The 25518-nt window shown below is 49.4% G+C and overlaps 10 protein-coding genes across 10 annotated transcripts; 4 read left to right on the top strand and 6 right to left on the bottom strand.

The window, feature by feature from the left end:
• Positions 1-4741: 4741 nt before the first annotated feature.
• PFICI_04551 (uncharacterized protein) lies at positions 4742-5680 on the top strand (the record flags this gene model as incomplete). The annotated part of the gene is made up of 2 exons (XM_007833132.1): positions 4742-5168; positions 5220-5680. 2 exons carry the CDS (start codon positions 4742-4744, stop codon positions 5678-5680), a joined length of 888 nt encoding a protein of 295 aa, XP_007831323.1.
• A 1691-nt stretch (positions 5681-7371) lies between these two features.
• On the bottom strand, positions 7372-7932 carry PFICI_04550 (uncharacterized protein; the record flags this gene model as incomplete). Its single annotated transcript, XM_007833131.1, has 2 exons — positions 7372-7729; positions 7850-7932. 2 exons carry the CDS (start codon positions 7930-7932, stop codon positions 7372-7374), a joined length of 441 nt encoding a protein of 146 aa, XP_007831322.1.
• A 450-nt stretch (positions 7933-8382) lies between these two features.
• On the bottom strand, positions 8383-9867 carry PFICI_04549 (uncharacterized protein; the record flags this gene model as incomplete). The annotated part of the gene is made up of 1 exon (XM_007833130.1): positions 8383-9867. One exon carries the CDS (start codon positions 9865-9867, stop codon positions 8383-8385), a length of 1485 nt encoding a protein of 494 aa, XP_007831321.1.
• A 177-nt stretch (positions 9868-10044) lies between these two features.
• PFICI_04548 (uncharacterized protein) lies at positions 10045-10302 on the bottom strand (the record flags this gene model as incomplete). Its single annotated transcript, XM_007833129.1, has 1 exon — positions 10045-10302. One exon carries the CDS (start codon positions 10300-10302, stop codon positions 10045-10047), a length of 258 nt encoding a protein of 85 aa, XP_007831320.1.
• A 767-nt stretch (positions 10303-11069) lies between these two features.
• PFICI_04547 (uncharacterized protein) lies at positions 11070-12617 on the bottom strand (the record flags this gene model as incomplete). Its single annotated transcript, XM_007833128.1, has 1 exon — positions 11070-12617. The coding sequence occupies one exon, from the start codon at positions 12615-12617 to the stop codon at positions 11070-11072; it is 1548 nt and encodes a 515-aa protein (XP_007831319.1).
• Positions 12618-14049: 1432 nt separating this feature from the next.
• PFICI_04546 (uncharacterized protein) lies at positions 14050-15371 on the top strand (the record flags this gene model as incomplete). Its single annotated transcript, XM_007833127.1, has 3 exons — positions 14050-14128; positions 14201-15132; positions 15234-15371. The coding sequence occupies 3 exons, from the start codon at positions 14050-14052 to the stop codon at positions 15369-15371; spliced, it is 1149 nt and encodes a 382-aa protein (XP_007831318.1).
• A 324-nt stretch (positions 15372-15695) lies between these two features.
• PFICI_04545 (uncharacterized protein) lies at positions 15696-17330 on the bottom strand (the record flags this gene model as incomplete). Its single annotated transcript, XM_007833126.1, has 1 exon — positions 15696-17330. One exon carries the CDS (start codon positions 17328-17330, stop codon positions 15696-15698), a length of 1635 nt encoding a protein of 544 aa, XP_007831317.1.
• A 460-nt stretch (positions 17331-17790) lies between these two features.
• PFICI_04544 (uncharacterized protein) lies at positions 17791-20548 on the top strand (the record flags this gene model as incomplete). Its single annotated transcript, XM_007833125.1, has 4 exons — positions 17791-18010; positions 18079-18859; positions 19079-20211; positions 20277-20548. The coding sequence occupies 4 exons, from the start codon at positions 17791-17793 to the stop codon at positions 20546-20548; spliced, it is 2406 nt and encodes an 801-aa protein (XP_007831316.1).
• Positions 20549-20631: 83 nt separating this feature from the next.
• PFICI_04543 (uncharacterized protein) lies at positions 20632-22290 on the bottom strand (the record flags this gene model as incomplete). Its single annotated transcript, XM_007833124.1, has 2 exons — positions 20632-22163; positions 22245-22290. 2 exons carry the CDS (start codon positions 22288-22290, stop codon positions 20632-20634), a joined length of 1578 nt encoding a protein of 525 aa, XP_007831315.1.
• A 744-nt stretch (positions 22291-23034) lies between these two features.
• On the top strand, positions 23035-24832 carry PFICI_04542 (uncharacterized protein; the record flags this gene model as incomplete). Its single annotated transcript, XM_007833123.1, has 2 exons — positions 23035-23639; positions 23692-24832. The coding sequence occupies 2 exons, from the start codon at positions 23035-23037 to the stop codon at positions 24830-24832; spliced, it is 1746 nt and encodes a 581-aa protein (XP_007831314.1).
• Between the last annotated feature and the right edge of the window lie 686 nt (positions 24833-25518).

Here is a 25518-nt window from a genome sequence, read left to right as displayed (position 1 = left end):
TCTTCTTTCTTCTCCTTTTTTTACGTTTTCCCCCCCCCCCCCCCCCCCCGGTGCCTTGCGATGTTGCTTCCCAGACGGGCTGGAGTTGGCTATGGGTCGAACTGGGCATTGATGTACAAAGTTGAATGGAGTCGTCTGCATGGAGTATGATACTTTATCAGGCATGTATAGGCAACAAGCTCTTCAAGATAGGTAATGGCGAACTTGGTATGCAAACTTAATCATTTTTTGACTGAAATAATTGGGAATCGAATTCGTCGTTCTGGCTTGATATGCACATATAAAAGGCAAAATGACTGTTGAGTGTTTTCGGCCCGAATTCAAGAACAACCGTGGCCTTTAACAGGTTTTCCATTACAAATGCACATTATACTCCAGGCATTCACTTATACATTACTTGGCCATTGCTCTCAGCTTCCATCCGCACTGGCAGGCAACGAGCCGTCATGCTATTCCTAACAGTGTTGATACCAAACGGGTCTTTTATAATTTACAGCCTCTGCAAGATCCAATGCTCTGCGTCCACAATTTACACTCGAGCCAAATATGAATAACCTATTATGCTTTATACGGGTATGTAAGGCAAGAAAATTCAACTCTATATTGGATTATCCTGGCTGGTGCGGGTTGTCGCAAGTTGTGTCGATAAATTGGCCCGACTAATGCCGTGAGTAAGCAACTATTGAGCAGTTCGGTAAAATCACGACCAGCCTACTATATCCCCAAGATTGCAACATCGATTCATGAACATGCCATTCATGGACGCCGGGTGATTGAATGAGGATGCCCCGCGATTCATGTAGAGTAGAATATTATCGTCTTGGCTCTTTTCCCCAACGAATCAAGGTACTAAAACTCGTCGTATCTGCGTACTAGCTAATATTCTATATGTGATGGGTTTCTACGTTTTATTTTTTCTTGTTCCAACACTTCGCTAGCTTCAAGTCTCAGTATCGCAGAAGCATGGTCATTCCGAGAATTTGATAGACAGTGGGCACCACCGGCAGCTTGAGGCCCGGCAAAGTGAGAACTTATATTGCCACTACATCGAATAGGTGCTTTTCTCTTTTTTCTTATCAACTCAGGACGACTAGGAAGGCCTACTTTGTTGTGGAAATAGTCACTTGCTGATAGATGTCATCAATTATCTCATGCCTCTTAGGCACTATCTCGAGTTTTATACTGCTAAGTGGCCCCAGGCTCGGATGAAGCCCATGCTTTGCAATGGATGAACTGTCTTCTATCTCGCACGTGAACTAGACATTTATTTCGATGCATGTAGACCATGATTGGCATTGATCCTGAGAAACAACACATCGGCAGTGTACTGTTAGCATGGTAACGGGATGCCGCAGGGCCGTATATTGAGCCAGCTGTCATGCTCCTATCTCCATCATGTATGATAGCTTGCGGTGCTGATATTAGTAACGGAGCAAACTTTTTAAAGCCCTAAATCTATCTACTATGGTCAACGGGTTTCAGCGAGCTTCTTCGGTCGTGGCATCTTGTTAAGGTTCAACCTAAGTCACTATATTGAAGCTAGATTGCACTCATGATTGCGTACATTCAATTCCGTTTCGTAAGCACCAAGGCCATGGTTCAAGGACTATCGTCTTGAAGCTTATCTGTCTACGTAGATGCATAGAGCTCTTGCAACGGATGATATCCAAAGATTGTTGGCCGCGAATGTTTTCGAATCGCCCCCTAGTCTACAGTTGACAATCGGAGTATTTTTAGTTCCTGAGTCGCAAAAGAAAAGATGGACACGAAATGTTGAACACGAATGTAAAGAAGATTACAACGCACTGAATGAAAACTTCGGTAAGGAATCTTAGAAGATTTGAAGGAAGGCTTTTCCGTTTTTTTCTCCTCTCTCTCTTTATCTTTTGGTTCTCTAAAGTCGAAATTTGGACACGTTTCCCATGGTCGCATTAGTTTCGATTTCTGAAGAGTCAAGACCAGGAACAACGTAATAGCTACTCTGATTAGTGCTATGCAATGAACGATAGTGCCAAACACCGCTCAGAGTTTAAGCAAAGCAAACAAAGCCAGGTGCAGTAGTAAAAGTGACAACAAACATTTTAGAAGTAGTTGAGATGACACGAGGTCTTGGCACGAGGAAATCGAATTTGAGCATAGTATTCGGCGAATCGTCTCTTCTCTCACATGATTAGCTCGAAATGGGTTAAAAAATGTGAAACATGAATCAACGTATATGACGAGGAGGCTTGGATGGTCCCCAGAATTTAAAGTCAAGCGGAGCAACCTCCGCTGATTAGCTGAGCACTACTTATATGATCAATGCGTCTAGGAAGCAGAATTAGCTAATCCTGGTAGGATGTGTAGTTGACAACGAGGCTGTTTTTAAATGCCTTCACAGCTAACCGACAACTTGTTCAAGATGATTGGACTGATGTACCGAGCTGACGGCCCAGATATGATAGGAATTGCGCTTGGTCGAATTGCGCAATGATCATTGGCTAGCTCCTTGCTGAAAATGCTGGGCTATACCACAACGGCTGAGCATGGCGGCCGATCTCTCCGTAAGCCATGAGCCAGATTCTCCTCTTCTTAGCCCCCTTTTAGAGCGAGATAACAGACCGTCAGGAGCTTGCCATGCATTGCACAGACGAAACTGTTGTGAAAAGCTCTTGGCGGTACCAACTCTTAACGATCCGGGTCAGGGGCAACTCCATGAGGCGCATGGCTTCGGCAGATGGAATGCGAGACAAGAAGCCGGGCTAGAAGGTCAGCGGCTTCGCGAACCAGTAGCTAAGACCATGTACTGTATACTTTGAGGTCAAAGTGAGACACTGAAAAATATTCAATGACAAGCAAGGAGGCATAAGCAATCAAGAGGTCTCGTAGTAGGGGATATCGACTGAGAAGAGAAGAGAGGAGGAGGCAAAGATCATGGAGCGGTCCGGATTTGATTCTACAACACATCATGGATGAGCTGACACTTTACCTAGGTAGTAGCTGAACCACTGACTGCCGTAGAAGCAAGTGGATCGTGCAATTGGCGAGCTGAAAGGCCTCACCTGATACGTACATGGGAACTCGGCACTAGAAGACAACTGAGCTAGGAAGGCGAGATCCAAAGTCGTAGCCGTTTCCGCAGTCCGGATCGGACCCGAAAATGCAGCTACGGGGGATTGGCCATGTCGGATCTCTACTGTCCAGGTTGGGAAAGATATATTGCCAATCTTTAGTCATATTCGCCAGTCTAGGCCGCGCAAGGTATCCGATTACGGAAAAGCACCTGCAGCACGACCTGAGCCTCAATCAGCTCGTCTCGGCTCTAGGCTCATTCATCATCAGATTGTGTACGGTGTACGCGCCAGCAGATGTGATTGATACGCAGCCATGTGGATGCGATATCTGGCGAGCATGCCCAACTTGGGTGAATACTGCCAAAATGAGTAGTAAATGGGCTGCTGAGTTGTCCCGGCGATTCCCAAATGAGCATCAAGGGCCATATCAGTCTCCGAAAACGTCGCAATGGATGGATATTCGTCATACTTACAGACAAGGAGCACAGCGCCTATCTACCAGCAGCCAGCTTATTGCATGGGAAAAACGGCCGAGTCGGTGAATTCTCAGCAACCAGAGTGGCCAGAAATGCAAATGTTTTCGATACATGATGGGCCAGTTGGACTCCATTGAAACATGGTTGAGACGGACCACCACCCAAGAAAATTCGCTATCTGGTGCATCCTGGACATCCCTGGACGCGCAGTAAGACGCTATTTCTGGGCTATCTTCGTCGCTTCTGCCCACTTGCAGTTGGGAGCGCAGGGGGCGCGCCCATGGACGCCATGCCACTCTTGGCCTAATTTACGGTTCAACGCCCGATAAACGTCCTACCGTCTCCTCGGTTCCCGTCAGCAGAGGGGAAAGAAACATCCCAGCTAGGCATCATCTCAAGGTCATTATTGGTGTGTTTTCTTCGGAGTACATGGCGAAATCTCACCTCCATCCTACCTTGATGATGCCCTACATCATCGGAGCAATGGGTCAAAGCAAACGACGGACTCCTTCTTGGATGAGCTACATGAATCCCCCTGACCATCTAACCATGAGATGGTTTGAGATTAGCCCTGATTACGCCCATGAGATAGATGATCGCTCTTGAGCTTAATCACCAGGACTTATTAGGTTCAATGTTGTTGTTGTGGGCGAGATAGAAATCTGACAGCTCGTGTACCCTGGCGATCATTGATGCTGGCGAGGCCCGCGCTTGGTACTATGTAAGTGCTAATGTAGCCTTAGCTCTTGTCACAGGGATGCTGCTGCAAGCTTGTCCTGCCCATGCCTGCATCCTGCCGTTCCTGGTAAGCTGAGACAACCTACATATACGGGATCCGTCTTTATCAATACATCAAATGCCACTTCAAATCAAGTCTTCGGTGTTTGTTCCTGGAGCTCCTCATCTTACTTTCTCCTCTTGCTTTCGACTTGATCTGCACAAAAGATTCAGCTTGCCCAAGCAGAACTGCTACTGCCATTGCAAAGCAAACAATTGCTTCTTCAATCAACCACTGCATCGTCACACATCAGAACAGCTTATTCTCAACGCCAAGTGCACTCTTCCGATCCCACCAGGAACAAAAGCCAGTCCATAAGCTGCACTGCTGCTGATTGGCCTAACTGCCAGGCACAGCGCCTGGTGCTAGACAACAGCCCACCCTCAGAACCCAACATACGTTGCAACACACACGCGGCTCAAACATCTTCGACCATGTCTGTGCTCAATCTTATGAAGAAGGGCCATCAGCAGGCCAAGCAGCACGCTGCCGAGGAATCAGAAAAATCCAAACAAGAAGTGGTGAAAGCACCTTACAAGCACGTCCCGACACATGCAGCAATAGATGCGCTCTCAGGAGCGAACTGGCAAGAAGATTACCGTCAAAGAATAAAGGAGCAAAACCAGAAGAGGCAGTCAATGCTGCTAGCATTGCCAGAGCCAAAGAGAGGCACCATGCCTCGCGTATCTAGTTCACTATCCACTGTCTCCTATCCAACAGACAGGCCAAGCCCGTTTCGGGTCAACAGCTCCCAATCTACGCGAACAGTAGACTGGAAAGGCAAAGGGCGCGACATCCCGCCCCATAATTTGGCTGTGCCATCAGTCCATCGCATCCGGAGCGGCGACAGTCCAAAGAAAGGTGTGTTGATCTTGGCCACTTTCTAGGCACATTCGCTAACTGAACCTCAAGTGACATATCGAAGTGGTGGATCCGATAACTCAAGCTCATCGGAAGACGAACTTGAAGTGCACCATGTTCGCACAACCTCTCTCAACGCCGGTACACCCGGAGGTTCACGAAGCGGATACACGCCGCCACGTAATCACTACTTCACGGCGCCTCGCCCTATGGACAACAAGGTATTGAGCACACAGGCTGCTCTACCATCATTCCCGGCGCCTCCGGGTACCATGGAGTCGACGACAAGCTCACCAGCCATGTCAAACTATGTTTCCTATGCCTCGTCTGCCAGATCTGCGGCGTCTTCTTTTACAGCGCCCAGCTCAAAGGCTTCAACGCCTGCTGCCAGCATCAATGACGAGACCAAGCGGCCTTCATCGGCGCTCGAGATCAGAGCTACGCCAAAGAAGGCCAAGAAGAATCGATGGTCCTTCATGCTCAGCAGACGATCGACCGCGGTAGCTGTGTAGGCTCAAAACTGGCGGCCTTTCACGTTATTGGTTTATTGTTGCTTCATGCACATGTTTCGCCTTTTCCATATTGGCCACAGCGGATCGGCAGCCGCCGCAGACCTTACGACTTGTGTGATGCACGGGAGATTTGCTTCAAAATAATGAGGAGTTTTTAGCGAGGCGCCAATACTTTTTTTTTCTTCTTCAGGAGGACAAATATAGACAAGTGGTTTTTCTTTCCCTTGTATTTGATCTAGAAGTTCCGTAGAATATTTGCTGCATTCGACATGCACCAGGTTCCACCAATGACAGAACAAGCAATATTGATTAATAGTGCACTGCATCAAATGTGCCGCTAGAACCGAGAACACGCAAAAGTGTCTTGTGATGCATCACGATGCATCACCTTGATATTAATTTGATGTGACAACAAGCCTTTCTACCACTACATCCTGCACACAAGAATTGAATTGACACTTTTGCAATTTTGCAATGACCTAATTTAGATCTTTTCACATGTTCTGCCAGGTACATACTCAACTCTAAACATGACATATGGCAGCTGAAACCCCAGAGATCTTCAAGTCTAGGCGCGCCCATTGGCACCTCAGCCGCACGCCCCATCGGATTCTCGGTGGCTTCTGCTGAGTTGGGCAAAAGGCCGCCCACTTCACTTGCACCGGAAACTCGTAGATCCGCCCCCCCAATCAGCTCACCACTCAACAGTGCATACCCAAGCATAGAGACCCTGAAGTACAGAGCGTGGGGGGTTGGTGTTTCTTGCCTTCTCACTTCGCTTGCCAACGATATATTCAATACTGAAGCTGCCAGACAGGTACTGTACAATCTCGGCACCGAGTTACTTTTCATTGGCTGCATTCCCTATCACCATGAGGCATCCGACACTATTGATGCACGACGCTGTGTTTTCCCCTTTGCGCAGTAAACATCGCGTAAACTGGACTCAGGACCCTGCTCTTCCAAAACCTTTTTTCTGTCCGAACGATGCCATTAAAAAAAGAATAGAGTTTCTTGACACGTTTTTTCCTTGTATTCCTTCCCGAGCTGCATGATGCAAATATCACACCATGATAACGGGCAGGCCACCAACCCGCAAAGCACGACGTCCATCAATCTAATCTCTTCATACCTACCCATCCGCTTCCATCAGTTTTACGAATACGTCGTTTCACTGCAGAATCTTGGACTACAGTGTTATCTTGGACATCCGCCACAATCGATTAAGCTGCAGTGTCGCCGAAACTATGAAATGCAAGATTACCACAAAGATCAGCAATTATTGCGTTGCTGTTTGATTGGACTCGACGGATTTGGACCTTATGATTCATGACCATGAGCCCTGCTTGAGCCTCTTTCAGAAGAGGTGAATCATAAGCGACAATAACATGGCTGACCATGAAATGATTGCAGACACGTGAACCATGTCGAACGGGCCCTAATATTTGCATATAGGCTTGAAAGGCCACAGAGTATCGAGGACAACGTAGGCAAGGCTCTCTCTGGAGGAACAGCAAGGCCACATTATCTATCATGATGACGCCTCCATGCGAAGACCAGAACGCCTCGACGCCCTTTTCAGATAAGAGAACTTCCGACGTGCATACAAGGTATACCAAGTGAAGACTGCTTCTCCGCCATCACTTCTCCAACCTTGCATGCCGACATCTCGTGCCCGTCTGATATCTCTCTCACACAAGCACCACAAGCTCCTCATCGCGCCCCTGCCCCTCCTCCCGGACCCTGCGCGCCGAGCCCTTTCTGGCCGTGACCTCGATCTCAATCTTCATGGCCTCGTCGAGCAAGCCCGCGACCATCATGGTGGCCGCGGGTCGCGCGCCGTCGTCCTCGCCGCCGCCGCCGCCCAACCACTTGCGCAGCACGGGCCAGCACGGGGCAAAGTCGTCGCGGACCGGCAAGATGTAACGGACGCGGACAATGTCGCGCACGCTGGCGCCCGCCGCGGACAGGGCCTTTTCAATGTTGCGGAATGTCTGCTCTGTCTGCTCTACCACGTCGGGCGAGATGGTGCCGGTTTCGTAGTCGTACCTGTATTCTTTCCTTGTCAGTGTTATAAGCGCTGCGTGTGGTATGGCAATGGAAAGATGCCTTGTTCTGGGGCGATTCAAGATGCAGGACGGAACGGACCCTGTGCAACCAGATACGAACACCCATTCACCAGTGACTACGGCGCGGGAGTATCCAATCTGTTCCTCAAAGGAGGAGCCGGAACTTATCAATTGGCGGGCCATGGTGACAGCAAGTGCATGTAATGATCAGATGTTGTATTTGAATCAAGTCCAAGATTAAAATACACGAGTTTCGATATTGGGAGGAACAGAAAATGTAAAATAAACACGCGATATATTGAAAGCTAGGCGAGTGACTCGGTTCCGTATACTCGGCATCATCTGGGTGAGTCACAAGCGTTGGGCGGGCCTGTACACCAGCTGACGACGGAACGGCAAGTCTGAAGTGTGACACCAAACGGAGTGTTTCCGTCCATATCCTCAACACTCGACTATGCGTTCCTTGTGCAGGCTGATATTTAGGCAAAGGACCATTATCAATGCTAGAAATGGAACATTAGCAAATAGTGTAATTTGGGCCAAAGCGACAGCCTGGGAATTGGAATTTTCTTGAACCACTCTATTCAATACAGCCGAGAACTCTTCTCCAGGCTGCCGTGATTCGTCGTGTCTCTACTTGTTCCTATAGTATACACGTCCGGGACAGCCGTCAGCAGGCTTGGCAGCTCCAAGAAGCAGCTGGTATACACGATGTCCCTCGACGCGGTCTGGGACTTGCGTGCCAGCCCGAATCGCCTTGCCGTATTCCGTATTCTCACTAAGTTCCTCAGCCGTGCTCTCTGGTACCGGGTGTCGTATGTCGGCTTGCTCTCCAGGGTACTCCAAGACGAAATCAAACTCGCGCGCCGTGAGGGCAAGGATGATTTTGCCCTCGAGCATGGCCAATTCCTGCCCGATACAATTCCGCGGTCCCTTTTCAAAGGGTCGAAAGGCATCCTTGCCGGTTTCCGTGAAGAGTTCTGCGTCGGGAAATGGTGTCTGGCTGGGAATGAAGCGCTCAGGGATAAACTCGGTTGGACGGGGAAAGAAACGCTTGTTGCGATGAATCAAGTGGGCGGTCGGCCATATGAGACAGTTGTCGTCGACAATCATGGGGACCTTTTGCTGCGTTGCGGGGTCCACGACGTAAGCGCCCGGCACAGGAGCACGCACTGTACTTGCTGGTGGAAATATGCGCAAGGTCTCTTTGAGAACTGCAATGGTGTATTCGAGCTTATTCACGATATAAGGGTCCTCCTTGATCTTGGCAGCCGTCTCAGCAAGACCGCTGGGCAGATACGTGTCCAATTCCTTTTTGACTTTGGCGTAAACTTCGGGGTGTTTGTGTAGCAAATAATTCGCCCAGCAGAGTGTTGAGGAGGTAGTATCGTGTCCAGCAAAGATGAACGTCTTGACCGAGTCGCTAATGTCAAACCGCAAGCTGTCTGGCATGTCTTTTGGTTCCAAGAGTCTGAAATCGATATTTCGTGCTGCCGAGATCTCATTTTCATAAGCATCCATGGCAAGATCGACGACGGAGCGTTTCTTGGCAGCTGATTTCCCGCTGCTCTCCGCCTCCATCAAGTCCTTTGCACGTCGCTCAATCTTGAGGTCGAGCTCCCTGCTTATGGCACGGTCTAGCTTTCCACCATTGCGCCAGAGCTTATAAGGCCGTAGCAGGTCGACGGCTTGCCACGGGAAGACGGCGTCTGATGGAGGCATGTCCTTGGATCTCTCGCGGAATAGAGTGGTGATTGGGTGCCTCCGAGTCTGGGCGTGCAAATCGGCATCGAGAACCACCTTTCCGATGATTTCAATAGTCAGCCCCGTGAGAAGATCCTCCAGCTCAAAGAGCTCACCCGAGGCGGCTTTGCTTTTGATAATGTCGCAAAAAGTCAAGCTGGCATCTACAATGACGTCGGACAGGCTCATGATATTGGTCAAGGAGAAGCCGGGATTGAAGATGCTGCGGAGATTTTTCCATTGATCGCCCTCGAGTGAAACCATGTTGTTTTTGCCCAAGAACCTATTAAGATATCCCACGAGGGCGTTACTCTTTGGCAGAGACGTACCAGTGGTTATGTATTTGGAGGCTGCCACCGGGTCGGCAATGTACATTGTCAAGGGCCCGAATGGTCGACTAGCAGCAACAAAATCAGCATTGATACCTATCCATACTTTAAAGAGTACTCCTGCTTTGCAGCTCTGGAGGGTGAAACGTACAGGTCAAGGTAAAAGACTTCTGGCAAGTTCCATTTCACACGTAAGTAATCACCCCAGACTTGGGCATGTATTTTATTCGGGAAGATTTTTGTGAGTTCGCCGGCAATGTGAAGGTGGCCGACCAGTTTGTTCAGCATTGGCGGTTGTGGCTGCGAGGGCGAGGCGCATCAGCATACTGGCGTGCATGACACGCTGCAACTCTGAGCCTGCAGGTGGAGGGGTGATACTCACCAAGCCGTCCAACTGCTTTCTCTTCTTGATAAGATCATCAACATAGTAGGCGACAGCAGCCAGAAGCAAAGCCACAACAGCGACTATAGCGCGCAACATGGCGAACAGAACAGGTGAGGTTGTTGGGAGGAACAAGACCAGAGTCGGGACTGCACAGGACAATTGTCAAACCACGCAGGAGACGCCCAGAGCGTCAATTTATTTCATGCCCCAAAAAATTAGCGCCAACAATCACCACGGAGCGACTCCCTTGATTCGCAAAGGAACAGTACCTAGTCTTGATTGTACAGGGGAAGCTATATCTAGAAGACTTGGAGAGAATGTCTAAATGAAAGACTATTCCATATTGAGATGCGTTATGGCTCAAGTGCTTACAACCGTTGGGTTTCTTGATGACATGGCCATGAATTATCTTTCGTTTCCTTGGTGGGCCCGCAAGGGTCCAGCTTCAGCTTGCCCCCGGACTAGGCCCGTATGCTGCACTATCTACACCGCATGGACTCCCTGAGCGACGCGATCCGTCCCCGCCAGCTGGTAACCAAGCCATTGTTCCGATTCGCCAGGGTTAACTGCGTCGCTGAGAATAGGTAGATCCTCCTCACCACCCATGCACGTAGGTAATCATACTGAAGCCATTTTGAAGTGCTCGTCGTGATTTTCGTCGTTATCTGGGACTGTTGACTCAAATCTGTGAGTAGTTCATTACTTTTCGGTTCACGGGTATCTGACCGTGAGTGCCCATGCAACGCCGCCTTGGCAAAAGTTCGTTTAATACCCCTTGCGCAGCGCTCATGCCCTTAAGGTAGAGAGACAAAAAGAGGAAGACACAAGAGTTTATGAAATGACCAGATTAAGGCAGTCTCACTTTATACTTGGGTCATCTCCCCTGCCTCTGGCCAAACTAGCTTGATGGCTCCGCCCTTGACTTTCGCCGCAAACCCTTCATATATCTCGATACGATCTTGCGTCACTGTTGAGCCTGCAAGAATATCCTCCTGCACCATTTGAAAGGCAACCTCATGCAAATCAAACATGGACATGGTCTTGGCGATACATTGCCTTCCTCCTAGTCCAAAGGTCATATTACACCTGTGCATCTCTTCAGTCGCATTGGCCCAGCGCTCAGGTTTGAATGAGTGCGCCTCTGGGTACACATCCTCCAAAAAGTGCATCTCCATCATGGATACGGAAACAACAGTACCAGCGGGGTAGAATATGCCGTTATGCTGCCAACCACCAGCGGGGACTTCGCGCGGCAGGCGGCAGGGATTGGTCAGACTCAGGCGCAGCGTTTCCCGTATCACGCCGTTGAGGACGGGGAGCTGCTGAAGGTCTTCGCTCTTGGTGATGGTGGCAGACACGACTTCGGCGCGCAGCTTATTGTAAACATCTGGGTGCTTGGCAAGCATGAAGCACAAGGTGCCCAAGTTCATGCCAATCGTGTCGGTGGCCGCAAAGATGATGTCCTTGCACTGGGCGTGCACCTCGGACGGCGAGAATCCGGCGAGCAGAAGGCGGCCCGGGTAGCTGTTTGATGAAGAAACATCTTTTGTCTGCTTGATGTTTGCCTGGGCAAAGGCAATAATCCGGTCTAGGTATTCATCGACCACCTCGGCGCTGATTTTGATTGACGGATTGGGCAATACCAGGCCCTCAATTGTTTCAGCAAGCTGATACAACCAAGGTGCGAAATACCAGAAGCGGGCTGTCGAAATAAAGGCATCCACCAGTGCGCTGGCCGACAGTCTGGGCGCAGGCGCTTTCCCTGCGGGCTGGACTTTCAATTCGCTCGGATCATTTTGCGAGGACCCATAACGAATGTCAAAGAGATACTCGGTCACGGCCTCGATAGACATTTGACGTGCGCAATCCAGGACGTTGGCACTTCCAGATGCCTTTCTCGCCTTTAGATCGACCAGAAACCGATGAAACCCATCAGTAAAAGGTTTTGAGTTCTGCCGAATGCTTGCAGCGCTGAATAGCGGGAGCACCACCTTGGCCCGCGCCGCTCTGGCCCCGGCATCAGTGTGACTGAATATAGATGCGTGGCCGTCAATGTCGAAGTTTTGGTAGTACTTGGCTTTCGCGAATCCACCCTTTTGCACGTAGATGGGATGAATCACACCAGCATCAACGAAATCGACAGACTCGGTTCCGATGCGCACAGTCGGGCCATACTTGACGTGCAGCGAATGCACGTACTGGCCCTCGTCGCCCATATACGCATGCCATTGCAGCTGGAGGTCCGTGATCCGGGCAATCCACGGGCCAGGAACGCTGGAGAGGGGATGAAGGCTGCTCAGTCGATAGACAATCTTGCCAAGTGTATAGAGAACAAGAGTGGCGGCAAATATTATGATCATTTGAGCCCCCATGGGCAATGAGATGTCTGCGAGTACTTGCTGAAGAGCCATTATGAGATGATTTGCTCTCTCACAGACATTTCCGTGCGAATGTCATCATAATTATGTCTCGATGTTGTTGCTGTAGTTCTTCAAACCTAGATGGTTACTTCGATGGAGGAGGGCTAGTCGGCCGATAGCGTGTTGCGTCGTTGATCGGCCGATGTAAGCTGCATGATGCACTTGCGTCGCTTATTGCGACCCTACCTTGCCTGCTACTGGTGCGGAGACTTTCACCCAAGGTTGGCTTGCAATCAAACGCGACTTTGCTGTGCGGTGTGATCGGCCGCTCGTCCGTATCTTATTACTAAGAAGCACATATCTTTGGTTTCGGCACTCTAGGCGAATATGTGAGGTTTTTCCAACAGAACAGTCCTTACGCTGGCCTTGACTCCGAAGGCATGCATCGTATCCAAAATGAGACTGCATTAACTCTTTCCCAGTCGATTCTAACACATGTAATTAAGTCATTCGCAAAGTTAAGGTGTCTCAGTATGGGCGAGACTGTGCAAGGAAAATAGTAGTCTGATGTGTGACCAAAGAGTACGATATATTCATGCTAAACAACTTTTCAAACCAGATGGTCGCCAAACTCTCCATCTATGTAGTCAACGGCAATAACACGACTTAAAACTGCATCACTCCACTGTACAAATTCAAGATGAACAGGATCTTTCAGAGCATAATAGTCGCGGTCCTCTCTGCTCTCGAAGTTGAGAACAAATACATGAGTCAGGCCATTCTATGTTTTGTCAGATGAAAAGATTTCCAATATTGTATTCTAATGTTTGGAACACCAAAATGATTTGACATACCTGTAGACCTTGGACCGAGTTGTCACGGCCTCCAGTGACCGACAAAATGTAAGGTTGGCCAGTCTGAGGGTGGCGACAAGTCTCCTTTAATGCGAGCATTCTATCTACCAGCTCCTATAGCTTGTCAGGGTCCAAAAAAACATCAATTTGGAGGATACAGTTTCTCTCTACCATGACATGTGGTAAGGGTGGATTTGAAATTGCGTGATGCTCACCTTGACCAGTGTGGGAGTAGATCCCGGTTTGAACTGGAACGAGACAACATGCGTGACAGTCATTTTGTGTGTGTTAGTTGACGGCGAATTTTTTTTATTGAGGCTCACGTTAGTATTCATTTCTTTCGCTCTCGCTTTCGGAGATGTTCAATATATTCCATTGGAACAGATGGACACATCGGCCATCTTCGGCCAAGACTTGCTGGGTCCTCGCCCATTCTTTGATGGCCGAGAATGGCCGACAAACTACGTGCCTGCCCACAGCATGAACATCGAAACTGCGCCCAAGAAGAATGTATTCAGCCCTGGCCATTGGATCCTTGCCATTGTCATATAGTCATAGCCAATCTCAAACTAGTGCATTTTGCTCTGGATTGTAAGATTTTGCAATACAGTCTAAACAATCGACGAGCCATGTTTGATCAGTTGCTAAGGGACGCGGTGAGCACCGGTTTGATTCCGGGTGCTATTTTGTACGCGCAAAGCGCAGATGGTCAGTCTTGCCCGGAGAGAAAAAGAAATGACCTCCTCATGCGTGCATGATACTGAACAATTTACTGGATAGGCGCCCTGGACTGGTCACAAGCCATTAGCGGGTCTAGTGCGCAATACGTCAAGGAAGCGAAACTGGAGATTGCATCGCTTACAAAGTTGATCACTATTATCGCGACGCTTCAGCTAGTGGAAAAGGAGGTTCTGAAGCTTGACCAAAATGTCGAGGATCTCATCCCAACCTTTGCACGAATAGAGGTTCTTGATGGTTTTGATGCCAATGGATCGCCACTCCTGCACAAGCGCAGAAACTCCATAACGGTGAATAAGCTTCTTACACACACATCTGGGGCCGCCTATCCCGTCGTGGACGCCCGGCTCAATGACTACAAGCGATGCAAAGGTCAAGATACGAGCGGCTCGGGTACCGTGGACGACAGCTTCGGTTTACCGCTTTCATTCGAGCCCGGCGAGGGCTGGTCATACGGGCCGGGCATCGATCGCATGGGACAAGTCATTGAGAAAGTCACTGGGTTGACTTTGGAACAGTACTTCCAGCAACACATATTTTCGCCGCTCGGGATGGCCACTGCGAGTTTCTGGGCCCGGCCTGATGTGCCCATGGCTGCATATTCTCCAGTGGATGGGCAGCTCTCACATGACCATGGGAGGCCCACGTTTACTACAGGTCTCACGGAGTGTCATGGTGGTCAGGGCTTGGTCATGAGTATCCCTGACTTTGCAAAAGTCCTGCGCTCACTTTTGATGGATGATGGAGTCTTGCTCAAGCCCGAGACTGCTGCCCTGATGTTTGAGCCGCACTTGTCGTTGGGCCCCAGAACAATGCTGTTGGACAAGATCCAAGCCGCAGAATGGACAGTCGGTGACATTCCTTCCACCGGAGAGTATAGTTGGAGTCTAGGGGGCTTATTGATTGATGGCGACTCACATGCATTCCGGCGACGAAATACGCTCACCTGGAGCGGCGCAGTAAATCTATTTTGGGTATGTCAGTCTTTCTTCTCGTCCATTGCATAGTGTGCAACAGAATGAACAAGTCCATCCCAGAATTGCCCAGAGTACTGATTTTTTAATATTTGTTCAAGTTCATCGATCGAGCGGCAGGAGTCTATGGTGTATTGGGGCTGCAGATAATGCCGCCGTCCGACCCAAAGGTTCAGTATCTCATCAAAGCGTTCGAGGAAGAAGTGTACCGTAAGGCTGGCAGACTAGTGAAGTTTTAAATGAGAAAATAATTACGATTATGATCATTATCATCAATTTTTTGGGGGCATTTTTAAGACCTATCAATAAGGTGACTTTAGCTATTTCCTGCACAATTTGAGGGTTTTCAACGATTTGCCCGCAAGGCCAATGCATAATTTTTTCTTCAAATGCGACGCAGATTGCATGGCATATTCGTAAGAATGTTTCGCAGCATTTAGAGCTATTCAGATGAGATTGAAGGCACGCAACTTCTTTGAAACTAGTAGATACAGATTATTTTCATTTCTATTTGTGTCGCCCTAATTTCTAGCTTCAATGTCATGTCCACTTCCCAACTACGCTCACAGCTCAGCATGGCGAGCCGCAAGCCAATCCCTTGCAATGTCTTCGTGTTTGCAAAACTCAACGGCATCACCCCATGACTGCAGCCAGGTGATGATCCGTTCGGCCATGCCCATGATATGGGCCATGCCACTCGTATCTGGGTGCATGAGGATGGGAAAGATAAAGTCGGCCGTGTCAAAACTCTTTTCGGTAGTAGCTGCATTCTCCCAAAGCCACATGAATTTGTCTTTCCACATTTGCTCAACCACGCGGGTGGACACATATCCCATGCTATTGGGTAGATGCGGCAAGTATTGTAGTGGCATCATATCTTCATTGTACCAGCCACATGGTATCTCTACCAAAGGATGATCCCCGGATTTGAGTGGATTGAGTTCTGCTTGCGCGGTAATGGGAGTAGGCTGAAGCCACGAAGACGCGTCCTTGGAAAAGTCAATGGTCTGTATCGGCGGGTCCGCCGGCGTCCAGTACGGCTGGGAATCGTGATGCATGAGGGACGTGTCGTAGAGGAATCCATGTTCTCGCAGTAGCTTGACCGTGGTTTCGCGGATCGTGTACATTGGTGCTCGATATCCACGAGGCTTCTTGCCCACCAGCTTGGTGGCCACTTCGATACACTTGATGAGCACGTCGCGCTCCTGCTCGGGCGTCATCTGATAGATCCCTTCATGTGCATAGCCATGTAGACCAATTTCGGCACCGGATTCCGCTACCGTTTGCACGGACGTGGGGAAGGTTTCGATTGTATGGCCGGGAATGAACCATGTCACCTTGTCTGCAATGTTTTTCTTTTTGAGCATATTCAGCAAGCGGATCGCACCAACTTGCCCAGCAAAGATGCCCGAGCTGTAGTCGGCCATGTTGTTGTCAGGATGACAGCCGGTACCAAGCCAATGCGACACGGCATCAAAATCAAATGACAGACAGACCTTGACCTTTGGCCTTTGAAAGCTTGTGACCAAGGTCATAGGAATGTCTTGCGGCGCCTCGAGCAGGCCCTGCGCAGTAGAGCCATTGAGAATCTCGTAAGCGCAGTCGGCTGGCTGGCCGGCGTTTACGGGGGCCAAGTCTTGAGGGCAGGAGCTCATCACAAGCATGAGGTCAACCTGAGCCTCCAGAATGACGTACTGCCCCTTCTCGCTGGTTGGGGGGCGAATATCGAGACCGCCGTGATGATCAATGGCAACATTCATAAATAGATTGAGAGGGTCGGGCACCCAGTCGTCGGCTATCTGGAAAGCTGGGAAATTGTCGTGAATGGCCGCGTGCATATTATCCGTACAATTGTCATGGTACCCTTCGAATCCTTGCATTCGGTACCGCTCACTGTCGCAGGCAGACCAGATCATGTCATGGACGCCGCGCGTAGTGTCTTCGACTAATTTGAGCATGGGCTTCCGCCGCGTACTGTAAAGCAGATCACCCTTGCGAAGGGCGACGCTGAGCAACACAGTTCGAGTATGAACCATGGACAAATAGTCGTGGCCATCATGAGGGTTGAATGCCCAAAAGTCGACCACCTGCTTGCCAAAGGTATTGATGACCTTGATACTCTGGCCTGCTTTGATAGAGACCGCAACGGCCTTGCGGGCAGGTATAATGCTGGTGGATATGGTCTCGACTGAACCCATTTTGACAGGCGGGTCGAGTTCGTCAATGTCCGATTTGTCCACAATTGAGCAATTCCCGTTCTGTTCGTATCTTCTCTCGATCTTTTGTCATGCAGAATCGGTACTAACCATTCATTCAAACGCGGAGTGCTTTTAACTTCCATGGTGCTCTTGGATGAATGAATGCCCCGATCGCCTATAGGTCGAGTATGAACCATCACCCCGCCGATCCCAACGGCCGATCGGCCAAATCCGCAGCATGAACCATATCGGACAGGCCCTGTAATACTATAATAGTACGGAACCATGACCCTAGCTCCGCCTTTCCCCACTGAGCGGCCATCCTTATCATCGGCTTGTCATTCATAATAATCGGGGACGGCCGCCAGGCCAACAGACTTGCCCGGTCTCATGGATGTTTGCCAGATAGATGCTATCCGTCTTACAATAGAGAATACCAAGTTCTAGTGCTGTTCCCATCATGAGCGGCCGTGAAGCTGGATCCTCTTCAGCTCGACCGTACCGGTCAAAGCGCCATCGGCCATGCGACAGTTGTCGGCGTCGAAAACAAGCCTGTTGTCTTGAAGGTCAACCCCCTTGTCGCCTCTGCGTTGAGCTGCGCATCGCATGCACTTTCAATGATCCCCCTAGCAAGCGCCGGCGGACTGGTACACAGCAGCCGTCTCCGTTGACTTGCTCTTGTAAGTGTCATCCTACGTTGACCTTTTCATCAATGATATTTTGCAGCATGCACTCACATACCTGATAGTGGAATCCAATGACTCTGATATAGTTGAAGGTTTTGAGGCTACAGATTGCGACTTGGACGCTGCATCAGACGGTGGACATGGTAGCACCAATGATGCTCCTTGGGAATTCACCCATATGGCCACGTCTGGAGATGTCAGCAATGTCACTATAGACCTTGGCCCGGATCCCCAAGTGAGTGATACGCATGATGGAAATCTGGACGGCAGATTGATGCCAAGCCATGACATGTGGTATTTGGCCTCTCTTTGGGACGTGAACCAAAGTGGCTCGATGATGCACCCCACGGCTGCAGTGGGAGAAGTGGAAGCGAACGAGAATGAGATTGGTCTCCTGAATTTCTCAACAAGGTCTCCCGTCCTGCCAAGCCCCAGACAGAGTGCTACTCAGCCGGCTGGGAATACTTCAATTTCGGCCGAAACAGCTCTGTACTATACAACAAGCCACTCTTATCCGGCGCGCGTCCCAGTGCCACTACAGCAAGACAAGACAACCAATTATCTGAGCCCTTCCAGTGACCTCGACCCATATTTGCTTCAACACATGCGATTTCCGGCCGATGGTATTTCCAACTTCAAACACTTTCAGTATCGTGTTTTAGCTAGCAAGGCGACGACATCGTCGGCCCAGCAGCGATCCTCTGAGCATTCGCCAGCTTACTTCATAGTGAACAAGCGAACCACACTGGAGAACGGTGATGATATGAACGCGCCTAAACCAGATTCATCGTTGAATTTGGAGGATCTTGTAAACCCTCAAGTTGGATCTTGTCTAGTCGGATTGTCAGTACCCTTGCTCCTCTCCAGAAAAAGAGAATTATTCTTTTACCCCATCCTTTTGCTTTCACCAATAAAAGTCCCTTCGTACCAACCTTTGTCCTTCTTGAATTATTTTCATCGCTCATTTTTTTATTTGCTTGTTTCCTAGTCTCATCGATTACGAAATTTTTTAACATTTTCCTCGTAGCTATTCGAGATTATTCACTAATATAGTGTTTTCAGATTCTTACGCTACGTCTTTCCCGGTCTCCCCATTCTGTCACGTAGTCGATTGACGTTGAAGACAAAGACTCTTCTGCCTCGGCCTGAGACCTTGAAGATCCTGCCCTCTCACCTCCTAGCAGCCATCTACGCCTCGGCCGATCAATTCCGCCGTTACGATCCTTTCCTATGTGCTTCACCAGAAAGAAACACGGGTCTTGTTGATCATCTTTGGCGTATAGCCTATGACGGCATTCAGCAAAATTTGCACAAGCCCCAGCTAGACCTCCTGCAGACTATACTTTTATATCTGCAGCATACAGGCAGGCGAGACGAAGCGGCTGCAGCCAACAAGACGGCCGAATGGTCCCTCACGGGATCGGCCATAAATATCGCGTATCAACTAGGACTACACATTGACTGCACGGACTGGTCCATTCCTACTTGGGAGCAGCGGCTGCGACGGCGTCTCTGGTGGGTGACGTACTCGGAGGCCAGTTGGCGGACTTTATTGCAAGGTTTCCCGCAAACCATTTCTCCAGACCAATGGGATGTCCGACCATTGGACGAAAATGATTTTTTCATTGATAGTATCCGTATACCTTCAGAAGAATCATCTACGCGAGTACCAGCATTGCAAGAGCCCTGCCAATTTTGTCATCTCGGTTATGACTTCCGCTTCGTGGCTGATTTGAGTCATCACGCAAGCAATCTACACTGTCGCATGTACACCATGGCAGCTATCCGGAAATGCTCTGGTAACTTCAAAGAGACCCTGGGTATTGGGTCCTCTCTCTTGGCCGACCTGCAGAGATGGAAAAAGGACCTACCATCGCACATTACTACACATAGTCTATCCAACATACGAGAGAATCGCGACTATTTTCATCCAGGATCGGCCACCAATATCAAGATGGCCTATCTTACTATTGAGGTCTTGATATATCGCGCTATACTCCGGTCGCTACCATCAAAGTTGACTGCGAATGAAATAGATCCGCCCCCAGAACAACGCCATGACGGCGATACTCCAAATGGCCAAGCCCCCGGTTCCGTGTTGGAAACCTACCGTGCTGCTATCAATGTCATGCAACGCATCTCGGGCTTTGTGGAGCGACTCGGATCATATGACCGGAATAGTCTTTATTATGCTTGTAAGTAAACATCAGCGCCATTCAAAGAAACTGTTTATTTGCTGACCCGGCTACTGTAAACAAAGGGACCGAAGAATGTTTCAGCATCATGTCGAATTTCATTCTGTTTCTCCTCGTCAGGGCGCCGACGGCAGAAATCGCCAAGGATGTATTGGCATTATTGGCACGTTGGGTCATTCTATTACGCGAACAGTGTATCTTGTTTGACCAGACCCGTCTCGCGCTTACCCGGTTGGATACTGTCTTTCACATGGGCATGGAAAACGTCTTTCACTTTTCTCCTCATGTGAAGAAAGCGGTAGAAGATGAGTTCCCGATGCGGTTATACAAGAACTAGGAGATTTGGGAATTGATCACACGGAAAGAAGGAGATGTATTTCATTTATTGGAATGTGAAATCCCTTTCAAGAGCAAGCTCTGCTATGTGCTTGACTTTGCAGACGAGGCCTCTACCTTTTCAGAAGTTGTAACAACGCCGTGCTCCCCACCCTCTGTGTTGCTGCTATCGACACTATCAATAATATCGATAAAGTTTGGTATGGAATAGTTCTTCCTTCCACCACAGACCCAGGTAGCCAATGAAATTAGCATTATTACAGCGATAGCCGCCGAGGAATAATTCATGTTGTCAGCCGTGACGGGGCCTTCGCTTGGAAAGCTGAAACTGATGGACGCCACGATAAGAAATACGGCACCAAAAAGGTTGATGGGTAAGCTCCAGCGTCCGAGGCTATACTTTGGATGCCTCATCGGCTTTGCGTCACTTCCAATCTCGGACATGAGCCTGGCCACAAGCGGCATGGCGTACGAGATGTAGAACCCTTGCGTAGAAATGGATACAACCGTGTTGAAACCAGTGTAGCTGCCAATATATATGGTGTTCAACACTGCCTGTCCCACCATTGTCAATAGAATCGCAGGCACAGGTATTGCCAGCCTTGGATGCACGGCACTGAACGTCTTGGAAAAGGGCAAGGCGCGGTCGCGGGCAAAGGCATAGACGGATCGGGAGGTCTCGGCCATGAGGCTGTTTGCACAAAACAGCACAATGACTATAATCATGCTCGACAGCACGCAGGTACCTCCAATGGACTGCGTACAATTGTACAAGATTTGTATCAGCGGTACGCCGGTGGAAGAATTGGCCACCGAGTCAATATCACCAACACAAAAGAAGCTGGCGACGAGAAAGCATAATCCGGTCACGCTTCCCAAAAGTACCGCAGTAACCATGGCGATGGGGGCATCACGGGTAGGGTTGCGGAGCTCCTCGACCATGTGTGCCGGAGCTTCGTAGCAGCACATGCCGAACAAAGACTGCAAAAGTCCAGCAATAACGGCAAGAGCAGGATTGAGGCCTGTATCGTTCCGGTAAGAAGTGAAGACGAAAGATGGCGACTGGTACTCCTTGCAAGTTGCAACCATGGTTATGGTAACGGCGAAGAAGGACAAAATGTTCCAGAATAACAAGAACTTGGACAGGCCGTCGAGCAGGCGGGGCGCAAAGATGTTGTTGATGCCAAAGATTAGAATGATGAGATAACAGAGCAACGTGGTATGCCATCGCTCGATTACATAGTCGGGGTTGACCAGATTCGCCAGCCCGAGAATGAAGTTTGCGCCAATAAAGTTGTTGACGGCCCCAATGGCAATGAGGCCAATCAGCATGAACCAGCCCGTCACCCAGGACATGCCACGGGCGAACCGTTTTGGCGCGATCGCTGCGACCCACGAGTACTGGCCGCCGGCGACGGGGTACTGAGCGCAGCACTCGGCAAAGGACAGGGCGACGGCAAGGGCGCAGACGGACACGGCAATCCATGACCAGACCATGACCGGAGGGCCGCCTGCCTCGATGCCAACTGTCATGGTACCAGCGAGAGCAGTCCAGCACGTAACAATACTGAAGGAGAACCCGATGACGCCTATGAGAGAGAACGATCTGTGCAGCTCTGAGAATCATGACATGTTAGCGATTTGCCAAAGTCAAAGACGCTCGATACAATGATCTGGAAAATCGCCTGTTCACATACCCTGATCGTATCCCATGGCCTGCAATGCTGCATCTCCAGCGGCCATAGTGGATGTCCCGACTTGCTCCATTATGTTTACATTGACAATGGTTTGGACGAGTATCTAAAGCAACTCTTTGCAATGAGTTAGATTGAATATACGACCTTCAAAGCGTCTGAAGATGCAGATACAAAGAACAAGAGTCTAGGAAATCGAGGTACTATGGCAGATAATGCTTTATACTAGTATAAATCCATGATTGAGGTTTCTGCATCATGCGGAAAATCTGCATTACAAGATGAGGATGGATAGCAGCTATCTATTCTCGAGATGGGAGAAAGGCGTAGAGTCGGGCCAGGGTGATAGCGTCAAGGCCAGCATCCAATCCAATCTCTGTCGTTATCTTTAGCGGGACTTCTATACCAATGTAATATGCCGTGCATAGTTGGAGTATTGAGCGTCTTTGGATAGACCATTGATAAGTGATAAGGCGCATTGCCGATACTATCGGCCGGGGCTCGTTATGATACCGGCTAATAGTGGCTACAGCTAACGCCCGATCATGGCCGACATTTGCCTGCGAGCGATGCGACCTGTGACAACAATACGCATTTGAATTGCCGGGAGTCAGGTATGCAAAGAACCACGGGCAGGGCATGGGTGCATATGAAGGTTCAAAGATTTGTTGACTCGATAGTTTGAGATCCCACTAGTGGAGAGATCAGAATCGCACTTTGTCATTTGTTGTTTGCAAACTACAGCACAAACTAGGCGCCCATTTATCAATTTTCCCTGCCGCCTTTCAATACTATGGCGGAGGTTGACTCGGGCGGATCCACAGCTAAATGCTGCAATCATGTTGAAGATGGAGTGACGGATCAACCTGTCGATCAAGGACGCCCTTTGCGCGTAATCATTATCGGCGCTGGGATCTCTGGTATCGCACTTTATATTCGACTTTTGCAGAATATTCCCAGCGCCAAGATTACCATTTTCGAGAAGAATCCAGCCGCTGGCGGCACCTGGTACGAGAATAGGTACCCTGGAGTGGCATGCGACATCCCCAGCCATGTCTATCAGCTATCTTTTGCCCCCAATCCACAGTGGTCCAAACTCTTTTCTCCTGGTGGTGAGATCCTCGAATACGTGCAACGAGTTGCTGGCGACTATGGTGTCGACAAAAAGATCAAGTATAACACCAAAGTGGTTGGCGCCACTTGGAACGAAGATGACGCCGTATGGTCGGTGGAGACCGAGCATACCTCCCAAGACAGTAGCAAGTCGCTTGCCCAGAACCAAGCTGAGATCGTTATCAGTGCTGTTGGACTACTGAATAATTGGAAGTGGCCTGACATTGAAGGCCTTCACGAATTCGAAGGCAAGCTTCTGCACTCGGCCAATTGGGACACATCGTGGTAAGTTATGCTACTCCTTAACAAAATTATTTCTTTTAATCCATAAATTTAGGGATTACGGTGACAAAACTGTAGCTTTATTGGGTTGCGGATCGTCTGCCATACAAATACTTCCCCATCTTCAGAAGAAGAGTTCTCAAGTTTTCAATTTTGTCCGGGGAGGAACGTGGATCAGCCAGCCTTTTGGCTCAACGCTCACCGAGAATGTCTTGGCTGGCAGCTCCGAGCCCGGGAATTACTCGTACACGGCTGAGGAACTCGCCAGATTTCAGAACGATCCTGAGTATTACCAAGAGTTCCGAGAGAAAATGGAGAGTTTTATCAACAAGGACTTTCCCTGCCTGTTTGCTGGAACCGATGAAGAAAAGTCTGGAACGGCCAAGATTATAGAAATCATGCGCCAGAAGTTGCAGTCCAGGCCTGGAATGTACGAAGCCCTGGAGCCCCGGTTTACTCCAGGCTGTCGTCGGCTTACGCCTGGCCCCGGATATCTCGACGCCTTGGTTGAGCCAAACGTGGAGCTAATCAAGGCCCCAATAGCGCGAGTGACCAAGAACTCAGTGGTGACAGCGGACGGGAGGGAGTGGCCCGTGGATGCCATTGCTTGTGCAACGGGGTTTGATAGCAGTCACGTACCACGTTTTCCTATTGTCGGGCGTGGCGGCGCATCCCTCGTTGAAAAATGGAAAACCCGCGCCTCGGCGTACTTGTCACATTCGGTGCCGGGATTCCCAAACTATTTCATCATGGGTGGCCCGAATTCTGCTACTGGTGGTGGCTCCCTGCTCCTCATTCTAGAGTCGGTCATGGGCTATATTATCAAGGCCGTGCAAAAGATTCATCGTGAGCACATTCGAACCATGGAAATCAAGGAAACTGCTGCACAAAAGTGGACAGCTCATCTGGATAGATACTTTCCAGGGACTGTTCACATGGAGGAGTGTACAAGCTGGTACAAGGTCAATGGTAAAATCATTGGTCTCTGGCCAGGGAGCAGTCTTCACGCCATGAAGACTCTGGCCAACCCGCGGTGGGAAGATTATGAGTACCAGTCTGAGCACGACAATGAATTGCAATGGATCGGGAATGGCTGGACTGTTGCAGATGTTGAGAGGGGCGACCTGGGCTACTATATCAATCACGTCGATATTCCGCCAATTCCTGGCCACGACGTCCTCGCTAGACAACCATAGATTATTGGATTATTGCTTCAATGAGATATCACCCTGGCCCGGGCCCATACATTGCTCGATTTTTTTACATGGCATGGAAATGATGTAGAAGACTCAACTTTGAAGCTGTTCTCATCCTCGACTCGTCGTCCAAGTCACCCAGTGAAATACGGATACCTCGAAACTCATGCCCGTAGAATTATCTCTAGCAAAAGTCCAGCACACCAGTCACGATATTATTCATTTTGCCGACAATTCTAAATTGCTCGTGTTTGCTCTCATCAAAGACCATCAGCAGATAAAACGACTCTCCAATACACAATCATTGAAGGTATATGACACTAAAACAGTATCAGCATAACATGCCAAAAAAAAAAATCTAGATTCCATCGCAAGGGTTCCTGCCTGGTGCACATTCACAGGAATAAACCATATCATTTTCTCCAATTTGCTTATCTTTATCCAATCGATCGCTCTTGGACCCGACACACAAACCGTAATCAGACTCACTGCTGTGTGGAGCCCCCACTCCAGGGAGAGATGGCCGATGAGATAGCGCAATGGTCCCCTAGGTAAACTACTAGCCCCCCTGTCGCACAGCAGATCCATCGGCCAACTCTTGTACTCGCGTCTTCCTGCCTATAATTGAATTTACAAGCCGATTCGTAGATCGTGAGAGACAGACTTTGAGTGTATTGCGTGCCATC

The sequence above is a fragment of the Pestalotiopsis fici genome (assembly GCF_000516985.1).
Source record: "Pestalotiopsis fici W106-1 unplaced genomic scaffold PFICI_Scf_3, whole genome shotgun sequence".
In the NCBI taxonomy this organism is placed as follows: Eukaryota; Fungi; Ascomycota; class Sordariomycetes; order Amphisphaeriales; family Sporocadaceae; genus Pestalotiopsis; species Pestalotiopsis fici.
The sequence above is the reverse complement of the archived record's forward strand: the minus strand, read 5'-3'. Positions and strand labels throughout refer to the sequence as shown.